At 44.6% G+C, this 12,406-nt stretch overlaps 1 protein-coding gene across 5 annotated transcripts in view; it reads right to left on the reverse strand.

Annotated features, from left to right (window-relative positions):
* Positions 1-12,406, reverse strand: part of ADD1 (adducin 1) — a 54,045-nt gene that overhangs the window by 1,362 nt on the left and 40,277 nt on the right. For 3 of the 5 annotated variants that reach the window (XM_070757005.1, XM_070757004.1, XM_070757008.1), the window contains one exon: positions 10,199-10,294. In XM_070757005.1, coding sequence (XP_070613106.1) covers positions 10,199-10,294 — 96 coding nt within the window. Of the gene's footprint in view, positions 1-4,243; positions 4,278-10,198; positions 10,295-12,406 lie in introns of all 5 variants that reach the window. The other 2 variants (XM_070757007.1, XM_070757006.1) reach the window with 1 other exon arrangement.

Consider the following 12,406-nt stretch of genomic DNA (forward strand, 5'->3'; position numbering starts at 1 on the left):
TGCAAAGGCAGAGGGGAATTCTATTTGCAAGGCAAGGTTTGCGGCACTGCGGGGTCGGTGACACTTCGCCACGGCCAACTCACCGCAGGACAAGAGTTACATTAATCTCAACAAAATATAGGGATGGAACGATTAAAGAAAGGATGCAAAAAGGAGGGGCACAATGAAACGTGAATGGAAAACATTACATTTATTTAAGTAATCGTATAGAATTGTTCAATCGTCCCACAGTGAGTTGGTCAGGGCAAGTTGGCCCATTCCACCACTGCGAGCCTAAAATACATGCAAAGACACCCTTCCCCAAAGTAATGGATGCTCCCAATTTGAGGGTGGGAGGGGCTCCTGCTTACTTTAGGGCAGTGATGGTGAATCTTTTTCTTCTTCTCACATTCTTCAATGCCTGGAGAAGAGCAAAAACAGCTTCCTCCACCCCCCTGGAGGCCAGAAACAGCCTGTTTCCCAACTCCTGGTGGGCCCAGTAGGATCGTGTTTTGCCTTCCCCAGGCTCCAAAGGCTTCCCTGGAGCCAGGGAAGGTAAAAACACCCTCCCCCATCTGCCTGGAGGCTCTCTGGAAGCCAAAAAAAGCCCTCCCGGAGCCTCTGTGTGAGCCAAAATTCAGCTGCCCAGCACAACATACACGTTGGAGCTAAGGCAACAGGTTGCGTGCCAGCATATATATGCCATTGGTTCGCCATCACTCTTTAGGGACTTTTGTGGCTTCAACAGGGAAGGGACGAGGGGGCTGATCTTAAGCTCAAAATGTTAATCCAGCTGCTTTCTAGGTGGAAATGTAGAAAATAGCATAGTGCTTTCCTCAAATCTTGCCCAGGGGAACAGTCGCCTTCCAGAGTATGCTCAAGGTAATGAGAGATTTCGGGGCCAGCTCCGAGGTACCTGGCACCCTGTGCCACCCTGGTTGATGGCACCAATCCCCCACCCCAGTGGAAGAGCTGAGTTTGTGCAATGGTTCAAGGGTAGGCCATAGCACTACTGGATCCTAAGCTGGACGTTATACAGCCCGTGTTCCTTCGAAAATAAGACCGAGTCTTATTTTCTTTTGGTCCCCAAAATAATCCCTAGGACTTATTTGTGTGTGTGTGTGTTATTTTTTCCCCAATGTACAGGAGGCCAACTTCTGTTTGCTTGTGGGGCAGGGGAGGGTGGAGCTGGCTTACCTCGGTAAACCGCTTAAGAGAGGGCTGTAAAAGCACTATGAAGCGGTATATAACTCTAAATGCTATTGATCTTTTGGCATCTGAAAGGTTAATAATGCAAAGCTGCATGCGTGGGATCAAAACCCAGAACTGCATGAGATCCCAGAGCGCTCTGGGGTTCCAGAAGGGGAAAGACACCCACCCTCCAAGCAGGGGAGGGTGAGGAGCACCCTTTGGGCTGGCCCTTGGAACCAGCTCTTGAGGTGGAAAGGGGGAAGAAAACACCCAGCTCTGCAGGGAACCATTAGCTTAGGGAAGTGAGTAAAAATGAAGAGTTGGGGCACCCGAGCGTGTCCCAACAACCAAGTCAGCTGCAAGTCAGCCAGACGCTTGAGCAGTTAACAAGGAAGAGCAACGGAGCAGCTCGTGACGCTGTTCCACCAGATCAAAGCAACAGAAATCAGGGTGTTTATAGGGTTCACTCGGTTGAGACATTTCCTGGTTCTCCGGCCAGGAGAAAAAAGGCCGCTCTTCACCATGTTGTAATTCTAAGAGGGCGGATATTTTGGGAGTGGGGGGTGAAGAGGAAGAGGCTTAGCACATTCTGGAAAGATTCCCAGTTACGCTCAAGTGGGGATTGATACTCCCACTGCTACTGGTGTGCTGCGCGCGCAGCTTCAGGTCTCTGGCATGTATGTCTCAGTGAGATTTTGCGTATGTGCAGGAAGCAAAATCTTTTGAGCGGACACGCGCATGAGAGATTTCACAGATTTTTGTGCTTCCATGCATGCGCAGAAGCAAAAAACCGCCAAACGCACACGTGCATCCCTTTATAAGATTTTGCTTCCTGCGCATGTGCAGAAGCAAAATCTTGCCAGGACACACACGCCAGAGACCTGAAGCTGCACACGCAGCTCCATTTTTAATAGCAGTGCAACAGCATCATCCATACCGGTCAGAACCCGATATGGGTTACGCTCATTTTTAAGTACAGTGTTCCCTCGATTTTCACGGGGGATGCGTTCTGGGATCGCCCGCGAAAGTCGAATTTCCGCGAAGTAGAGATGAAGAAGTAAATACACCATTTTTGGCTATTAACAGTATCACAAGCCTTCCCTTAACACTTTAGACCCCTAAATTACCATTTCCCACTCCCTTAACAACCATTTACTCACCATTATTACTGGTACTCACCATTGAATAAGACACTTTGTGATCCTGATATTTATAAACATAATTATTTATTAACAATAATTATTTTTTTGTGATAACGCTGATTGCCCGAGATTTTGGCCAATCAGCAATGGCAGATGAAAGTTTGGTGTATGACATCATCGGGCAGGAAAAATCGTGGTATAGAAAAAAACCCGCGAAGTATTTTTTAATTAATATTTTTTGAAAAACCATGGTATAGGCTATTCGCAAAGTTCGAACCCGTGAAAATCGAGGGAACACTGTACATTTAAAACATGAGTGAATCGGGAGATGGGAAGAACTAGCCAAATCATTCCCTTGGTGTTTTCTAAGCAGAAGTTGGGAGTCTTTGAATAATCCTCATTGAATTTTTTTCCGTTCTGCAGGATGTCCTACTGCGTTCCCTCCTTTTACCTTTTCAAAAATTTCTTTGTGTTCAAACAATTCTGCGCTTTGCGTATTTTGGTTTCAAGTTTAGAATTTGTTAGCACAGAGGTCATAATGACTTCAAAACTTAGCAAACCGAAAACTGTTAGATGTTTTTTAAAAACAAACAAACAAAAAACCTTTGTTAGGTAATTTAAAAGCGGAGTGAAAGGATAAAAGCCATTTGGCAAATGAAAAAGCTCAATTAGCTGCTGAAAATACTTCACAAGTCCTCTTTTTAAGTCCTTTCCTGCTTTTTATTTTTTTATTTTTAGTGCTGCAAGACAGAGAAACAGCCCCTTTTATAATTAGGATGAAAAATGCCTGGTGGCAAGGCGATAGAGAACACCAAAAAGTTACTTCATAAACCATCATCTGGTTTATTGAATGATATCTAAGGGATGTTTTCTTCCTAAATCGAGAGCCTTAAGAAGAAAATCTGGCACTTGATAAATTGAGCAGTACAGTGGTACCTCGACATATGAGTTTAATTCGTGCCAGACCTGAGCTCGTATGTCAATCAATTAGCATCTCGAACAAATGCCTTTAGACTTTGCTTTTCGCACCCAGATAACTGGAAACATGGAATTCTTGCGCCACTTAGTGGACGCTTGGCTCGTATCCCGAATTTGAGCTCGGGTGTCGAACAGAAATTTTGCTCGCTTCTCAGCTCGTAACTTGGAATACTCGAATGTGGAGCAGCTCGTATCTAGAGGTACTACTGTACTAATATGCATTCTTCACAACTTACATGAATTATTTTGCCATTCTGATAGATTTAAATATAGCAAAGGGATGGCGTGCTTCCATTTTATGGAAATTACGATGGGTTTTGCCACCATACACTTAGAAATAGTACTCAAAGGTTATGACCGTCCTATGTTGAGGACCAGGGAAATACAGGTAGCTGGTTTCTTTGCATGAAGCATCATTTGCGATGGGCCTGATGCCTAGAAAGAAGGTTGACCTGTCCTTCTGGGCACAGGACATGGGCCACTGGGCAAAATAGAAGCGTTTGTGATTAACACAATGTGCCTATTTAGTGTGTTGGCATTTCTCTCCTAAGGGAAGGTTCCAAGGTTCAGGGATTATTGTTACGTTGTGAGAAGCATAACCTCCTTAGCTAATGTCTTCCTTCCCTCTGGGGGTGGGGGAAGGGTTTTTGTCTCCCCCCGGTGAAGTGGTTTACAGCACCAAAACCCAACCGTGCTACCTCCATCTAATCTGGACTCCAAATTAGATGCGCCTCCATTCTGCTGAAGCTGGCCAAGTGAACGAGAGAATTAAGCAAACGCAAACAAAAAAAAAAGTTATGCCAAGCGCCTGACGGATCAAATCCACACCATGAGGAAGACATTGGGGGGGGGGGGGGAGGAAGGCCAAAAAATCCCCCCACGAAATAAAATAAGGAAGCAAAAGCAGAGAACAACAAGGCAGGGCAAGCAGGAGGGAATTCCATGGTACTTACTATGGCAACAGGTACTCTTTAGCATATCCACCTCCTGTTTGTAAGGCAGCCACAAGGAAGAAAAATAAAAATAAAAAAAAAAAGAAAGCACAAAGAGAAAAAAGTCTATGCATCCATCACAGCCAGTGAGAGTCGGAGAAAAAAGAATGGCTTCGGCCATTCTTAAGAGGTTACAGAATGAAAAGGGGAACAGGGGGCACACAGATAATTTTGTCACAGATGGCTGGCAATACCCAAGGGACGAAGAAGACACACAAACACACATATACACACACACACACAGAGCTGTTGGTACATTTGCCTGACGGGGAGTAACCAAGCCACAAAATGTCCATGAAAGATGTCTCTGGCCTTTGGCCTCCCTCAGGAGAGACCCGAAGGGGAAAAAGACATCTTTCTAAAATAAAGCACTGAAATGGAGAGACCCAATTACGGCAACACTTTAAGGAAGGGGCGATCCAGATGCTGGCTCCTTCCTCCTCCTCCTCTCACCCATCTTGCGTTCCTGACTCTCCGCTGGTCAAAGCCTCCGATGACGAAGGCTGCCAGGAGTGACCCTAGGGGATCTTGGCCCGTGTGGTGGTGGAAGAGTGGAAGAAAGGCAGCTCTGGATTGATGAAGAAGGCAAGACTGAAGAACCAGCTCGAAGGAAGGCGTGTTGTGGCACAGTGGTCAGAATGCAGCATTGCAGGCTAACTCTACTGACTGCCAGCAGTTCAATCCTGACCGGCTCAAGGTTGACTCAGCCTTCCGTCCTTTCGAGGTCGGTTAAATGAGGACTCAGATTCTTGGGGGCAAGAGGCTGACTCTAGACTGCTTAGAGAGGGCTGGAAATCACTTAGAGTGGTATATAAGCTATACAAGAGCTATTGCTAGTCCGTCCGTCCGTCTTTCTTTTTTCTTTCTTTCCTTTCTTCTCTTTTTTCCCCTTCCTTCCTTCCTTCCCTTTCCTACCCTCCTTGTTTATTTATTTATTCGATTTTTATGCCGCCCTTCTCCTTAGACTCAGGGCAGCTTACAACAGGTTAGCAATAGCACTTTTTAACAGAGCTAGGCTATTGCCCCCACAATCCGGGTCCTCATTTTACCCACCTCGGAAGGATGGAAGGCTGAGTCAACCTGGAGCCGGTGATGAGATTTGAACCACTGACCTTCAGATCTACAGTCAGCTCAGTGGCCTGCAGTACAGCACTCTTACCTGCTGCGCCACCCTGGCTCTTGTTCCTTTCCTTTCCTTCCTCTTTCCTCTCCTAATCTCCTCTTCTCTTCCTTTCCTTTCCTTTCTTCCCCTCCGCTCCCTTCCCTCCCCTCTGTGGTGGCACAGTAGTTAGAATGCAATATTACAAGCTAATTCTACCAACTGCCAGCAGTTCCATCCTGACCGGCTCAGGGTTGACTCAGCCTTCTGTCCTTCCAAGGTCGGTTAAATGAGGACTCAGATCCTTGGTGGCAATAGGTTGTTGACTCTTAAATCATTTAGAGAGGGATGTAAAAACACCATGAAGCGGTATATAGTGCTATTTCTCTGCTGTGGCTAAAAAAAACCACAAGGTTTTTTTCAGTATATTAGAGAAAGGATGGGCAATAATGGAAACTTTACTACCCTGTTTCCCCGAAAATAAGGCATGTCAGAGGTTTTGCAGAATTTGCTAATATAAGGCACCCCCCGAAAATAAGGCGTAGTCAAGTTTACATATGGTACGGTGGAAAAACATACGGTACCATTCAAAGCTGTTCATAGCGGTACCATAATAATGTGGCGTCCCCTGCTGGCCCCTTCCATCGCTTTGTACTGTCCAGTACAGCAGACACAGTCTGCTGCTGTCTCACCGCCATTACAGTCTCCATTACAGTGCGTAGACTGTAGTTCCTCTGGTGGCCGGAAGCTGTAATAGTGGGAGTATACTGTTGTACCATATAAGTGCCGTCGTTTGTGTGTGTGGGTGCCATACTGACAGGTACCGTACCGTAATCAGTGTACTGTACGGCATAGTTCCCTCTAAGCTGAGCAGTGAGCAATCACTCACTTAAAAATCATCATCAACTCAGAGTTTTTCAAACCTGCCCAGAAGCCGAGAGGGAAGGAGAGAGAGGGAAGGAGAGAGAGAAGAAGAGAGGAAGAGAGAGAAACAGATAGAAAAAAGAGAGGAAGGAAAAGAGAAAGAAAAAGAATGGGAGTAAGGAAGAGAGAAAGAAAATCAAAATCTAGTTTGAAACTAGCTCAACGATTTAAGTGGCATTTTGATATTGATAGAGTTGCCCTATTATGAGCTCACTGTTATAGACACACAGTACAGTATTTTATTTTGAAATTCTCTGAGGCAAAACAGGGTGGGTTTTTTATTTGTTTGTTTGTGTGTTTGTGTGTTTGTTTGTTTGTTTATTTTTGTGCTGCCCAGTCCCGAAGGGACTGCCGCTCAGACACTATACTTTTCCGCCCACCCACCCCAAAAACTTAGAGGGAACACTGCTGTACGGTACACTTTCTTTGGGGGTGTCAGCTTTTCTGCCTGTGAATTTGTCTTATTTGAGAAATATAAGGCACCCCCCGAAAATAAGACGTAGCACAACTTTTGGAGCAAAAATTAATATAAGACAGTATCTTATTTTCGGGGAAACACGGTATCTGTGTGGATTTCAATTCCCAGAATTCCTGAGCCAGCAAGGTTGGCTCAGGGATTCTGGGAGTTGAAATCCACAGGTGGTAAAGTTCCTATAATTTCCCACCCCTGGTTTAGAGAGTTTCTTCTGCTTTGGTCACTAATTTCCAAAAGCACCAGGATTAAGCACAAGGCCGGGATTCACCCTGCGATGTAAACAAGAAATAAAACCATCTTTAAACAGCCTTGGTTTTTTTAGTCCCGTAATTTCTCAGGAGCCGATTCTAATGCAATCGATGTATCTACCGCCAAGAAACCTTTATGCTGGAAAAATTGAGGACAGGAAGAACGTATCGGATCATATCAGATGACACAGCCTTATTAGAAGATAAATTGAAAAACTGTGGGGCCAAATGCTCTGCGTGTTTCCAGGAAATAAAACAGACGCAGTTGTTTCATTGGCTGCAAATAAGACATAAATCATGATGCAAACCCACAAAAGTGCAGTTTTTCCTTCCAGGTCTGGAATCTCGGTGTCAAAAGGCAAAATGTTTCGACACCCAGAATATGTCTGTCCACTGATTGGGCACAGGTGTTTTGTTTCGCTGAGTCAAAATCAGATAGCCCTTGACTTAACAACAGTTCATTCACTGACCAACAGGGACAGGAAAAAAATGACTTAAAGGGTCGTTGTTCACAGTGAACTACTGTCATAGCATCCCCCCTGATCACGGGATAAAAATTCAGGCACTTGGCAACTGACTCACATTTGTAACAGCGTTTGGAGGGGGGTCCAGTTGTCACGTGATCCTTTTTTACGACCTACTGACAAGTAAACTGATGGGGAAGCTGGGTTCGCTTTAAATACCATTTGGCTTACCTTGACAATCGCCACGATTCGCTTAACACAGTGGCAAGAAAAGTTGTAAAAATGAGGCACAGCTCACTTTTGACAAACATTTCACTTAGCAACTGTTGTGAGTGTTCCTTGTCCACCTCAAGGCATGTCAGATTCTGAGGAGGATGAGTCAGGCCTCTCGGGGTACCCTGGATCAGTGGGTTCACAAGTTGAAGTAGAGAGTGAGGCAGAAAGTGATTTGAGCGAGCCTGAGGGGGCTGATGTGACATTGGGTGAGTGGTCCCAGTCAGATAGTGAAGAAGACATGTTAGTGGAAAACAATTGGATAAATCCTCGCTATCGAAGAATGTTTCGAAGGCGAGAGGAGCTCCAGAGTAAAAGGTATTAATTCACAGCCTTAGCTCCTTGAGGTGTGATGTCACTTCCAGGCAATATAAAGGAATGGGATTGTAGGAAATGGGGTGTGTTGTGGTTAGCGCTGGCCCAGCTCCTGCCCCAAGGACTGTGGATGTGGGGGAGACATCCACATGCTGCAGACCTGTTTTGCCCCCGGTGGAATCTGCTGATGAAGGCTCCTCTGACCAAGAAGACATGAGTGACAGGGAGGAGGAGAGTGGGGCAGACAGCTCAGAAGGAGATCAATTATCTAGCTCCTCCTTGGATTCAGAACAAGAGTTAATGATACAGCCACGCATGCGGAGAGCGATGCATTGGCAACAACAACTGAGAGATTATTATCAAAGAAAATGAGGCCACCTGTGGTTGAGTGGGGCTGTGGTCATTAGTGAGGCTGCTATAAATAGCAGCCTGTGGGTTTGGCCATTGTGGAGGATTATCTGATCGTTGTGTTTCGTGACTGCTTTACTGACTTTGACCCTTTGTGTGCTGATTCTTCCCTGCTTTGAAACTAAACCAGAGCAAAGTGTGTTTCACTTTGTGAAAGAAGAAAGACTGTGAATTGCCTCACAGCTGCAAGCTAAGTATCACAAAACTGATAAGGGACTTGTACAAATTACCAGTTTGTTTGGAGACCAGTGCTCTTTGCTATACCAAAAGAGGGCTTGGTTTAAGTGAATTTTCATTATAAAGAACATTGTTTTGAATTTTCAAACGTGTGTGTGTCTGAAATTTGTACCTGTGAATTTTTGGGAGGAGTCTACCAGGGAGCCCGACAGAACAGGGTGTCTCAACGCTGTTCTTTGGAAGAGATGTAAAAATGAGGGTGTACTGGAACAAAGCCTCAAAACCATGATTCTTGCTTCAAACCTGTCATCCCTATTGAACGCTGGGCTGGGAAATGTTTTGGTAAGAAGACTTATGTTTAAAAGTGAAAAGAATTGAGTTTTATCTCAGGAATGCAGATAAAGAATGAATTCTGGTGCTCTTCCCAGGCCATAGATTACAGTTAATTATACAGAGATGCTTGCTTCTGCGATGTTTAAAACTTGCGTTTTCACTCATGCACGCTTGCTTCTGAATAAGGAATTGGATTTTTCATAACGTAAGTGATTTCTGAGATTGGAATCGGTTTCGGGGGGCGGGATCAGAACAGCAACCTAAATTATGCTGCTCAAAAAAATAAAGGGAACACTTCAACAACACAATAAAACTCCAAGTAAATCAAACTTCTGTGAAATCAAACTGTCCCCTTAGGAAGCAACACTGATTGACAATCAATTTCACATGTTGTCAGCACATTCAACTTTGTACAGAACAAAGTATTCAATGAGGATATTTCATTCATTCAGATCTAGGATGTGTTCTTTGAGTGTTCCCTTTATTTTTTTGGGCTCGATTGTGGTCATAACTTGAGGACTACCTCTATAAGCAGGGCCTGTTTTAATGAATCAGAAAAGGGAAGGGTGCTTTAGATCTTAATTGCACAGAGGGACGGATGGCTGCACACAAAAACCACAATTCAATACAGAGCTTTGAGGCACAGTAAAGCAAACAGACACATACACACACACACAAGGCTGGGCATTGTTAGGAAGGGCGGGGGGGGGGGGGACCCAGTGGCTACACCTGAGGGCCATTCACCAGGGATTCTTCCCAAAACCAGTGAATCTTTCGTCCATTGATGAAGTGAGGAAGGGAGGGAAATAAGGAATAGGTCCCCAAGCGAAGTTGGTATGCTTAGAACCAATTCTATCCTCCCAATTCAAGGAGGGGGTTCCATGCGGGGTAAACGTATAGATTGTATGTAAAAGGAGGATCTACCGGATTCCTCAGAGGGATTTTGAGAAACGCTGGAAAGCAATAATTGTCCTTGCACTGAGAGGGCAGTGAATGTTTCCGCCGAGACCTTCTTAGGAGCTCCCTTTAGCTCCAACTTCTTATTAAGAAGCGTCGCCGCTACAGGTTCGCCCAAACTGGTAGAATACCACCTCTGCAACCGTGGGCAAGAAGTCATAAAACAGCATCGGGTATTTTTTTCTCTCTCTCCAAGAGATGTGGAAACACAACACCTCGGATGCCAACTCACACAGCACCTACCTTCCTCGACTTTGACCGGAGTGCTGGGTGGGGTGGAAGCAACGGTTTGGTCCGGAGAGCTCCTGTCTCCTTGCTGTCTGCCGTCTTCACAGTCTTCTGCACAAAACAGATTGCAATTCAATTCTTTTTTTCTTTTTAAATAAAATATGAAATATAAATCAAGCTCCTTGCGAAACAAAATAAATACAGGGAGTCCTAGGCTTTTTGGCCGCAGTTAAGCCCGTTTTGGTCAGTCAGCGAGACATTTAAGTGGATTTTGTTTCATTTTATGACCCTCCTTGCCATGGTTGTTGCTCTACCGACCCAACTGTGTTCGGAAACTTCAGATCGTGCAGAATGCAGCTGCGAGAGCAACACTCCGCAGTCTGCATTGGTTGCCGATCAATTTCCGGTCACAATTCAAAGGGTTGGTTATGACCTATAAAGCCCTTCATGGCATCGGACCAGAATATCTCCGGGACCGCCTTCTGCTGCACGAATCCCAGCAACCGGTTAGGTCCCACAGAGTAGGCCTTCTCCGGGTCCCGTCGACTAAACAATGTCATCTGGCGCGACCCAGGAGAAGAGCCTTCTCTGTGGCGGCCCGGACCCTCTGGAACCAGCTCCCCTGGAGATCAGAACTGCCCCCACCCTCCTTGCCTTTCGTAAAGGTCTTAAGACCCATCTCTGCCGTCAGGCATGGGGGAACTGAGACATCTCCCCGGGGCCTATAGAGTTTATGCATGGTATGTTTGTGTGTATGCTTGCTTTTAATAATGGGGTTTTTAGTGTTTTTTAAATTATTAGATTTGTTCTTACATTGTCTTTGTTATTGTTGTGAGCCGCCCCGAGAGGGGCGGCATACAAATCTAATAAATAATAATAATAATAATGATGATAATAACTCCCCCCAGAGACTCGCACTGCCCCCACCCTTCTGGCCTTCCGAAAGGCTGTGAAAACATGGTTCTGCTGGCAGGCTTGGGAGCCACAGAACAACTTCTTGGCCCAAGAAAGATAAATGTTACTGAATTAATGTTTGTTGGGGTTTTTTACTGGTTTATATTTCTTGTGTTACTTAATGTTTTATATTTTATTGTTTTATATTACCTATGACTGTACGCTGTCCAGAGTCCACTAGAAATTGGGCGGCTTAGAAGTTAAATTAAATTTATTTCTTTTCCTCCGCAGATTGTTAATGTTTCCTGTGGTTTGTAACTGCTGTTTTATTTTAGCAAGGCGATTCTGAGGTTCTGCTTCCCTAAATAAATATTGGAAACATGAGTGTGCACAAAGACACAAGTTATGTGTACATTTCCCAGAATAAATATCACTGAGACGGTGGGTAAGCCTAAGACTCTCTTGGCAAATTGGGTGATAAATCTTTTCTTCCATGCCACCCTCACAATTGTAGTTGTGTACCAACTGCAGTTAACATATTTTTTCCTCTATTACTTTGCAGAAAGCCACAAAACCATCTCTCCTTCATCACCTCCTAGTTTCTTCTTCATATTGGTGTGTTATTATCAAGGACTGGCATAGTTCAATAAAGATTATGTGCTACCTATTAAAACAATGGCTTCTCTGTGGGGGCTCCGGCCTTCTGGAACCAGCTCCCCCCAGAAATTCATGTCATCCCCACCCTCCCTTGCCTTCCGCAAGAGCTTGAAGACCCACTTGTGGCAACAGACCTGCAGCCATTGTTGGCTGATGAATGAAATGTTTGATTGCTGAATGAGAATGATTGATTTTTAAGAAACTGGGATTTTTAGACTAGTTAATTTAATTTTAAAATTGGATTTAGAAACATAAAAGATTGACGACAGAAAAAGACCTCATGGTCCATCTAGTCTGCCCTTATACCATTTCCTGTATTTTATCTTAGGATGGATCTATGTTTATCCCAGGCATATTCAGTAATTGTGGACTTACCAACCATGCCTGTTGGGAGTTTGTTCCAAGCATCTACGACTCTTTCAGTAAAATAATATTTTCTCACATTGCTTCTGATCTTTCCATCAACTCACCTCAGATTGTGCCCCCTTGTTCTTGGGTTCACTTTCCTATTAAAAACACTTCCCTCCTGAACCTTATTTAACCCTTTAACATATTTAAATGTTTCGATCATGTCCCTCCTTTCCCTTCTGTCCTCCAGACTCTACAGATTGAGTTCATGAAGTCTTTCCTGTTAAATTTTATGCTTAAGACCTTCCACCATTTTTGTAGCCC

This window comes from Erythrolamprus reginae, chromosome 7, assembly GCF_031021105.1.
Source record: "Erythrolamprus reginae isolate rEryReg1 chromosome 7, rEryReg1.hap1, whole genome shotgun sequence".
In the NCBI taxonomy this organism is placed as follows: Eukaryota; Metazoa; Chordata; class Lepidosauria; order Squamata; family Dipsadidae; genus Erythrolamprus; species Erythrolamprus reginae.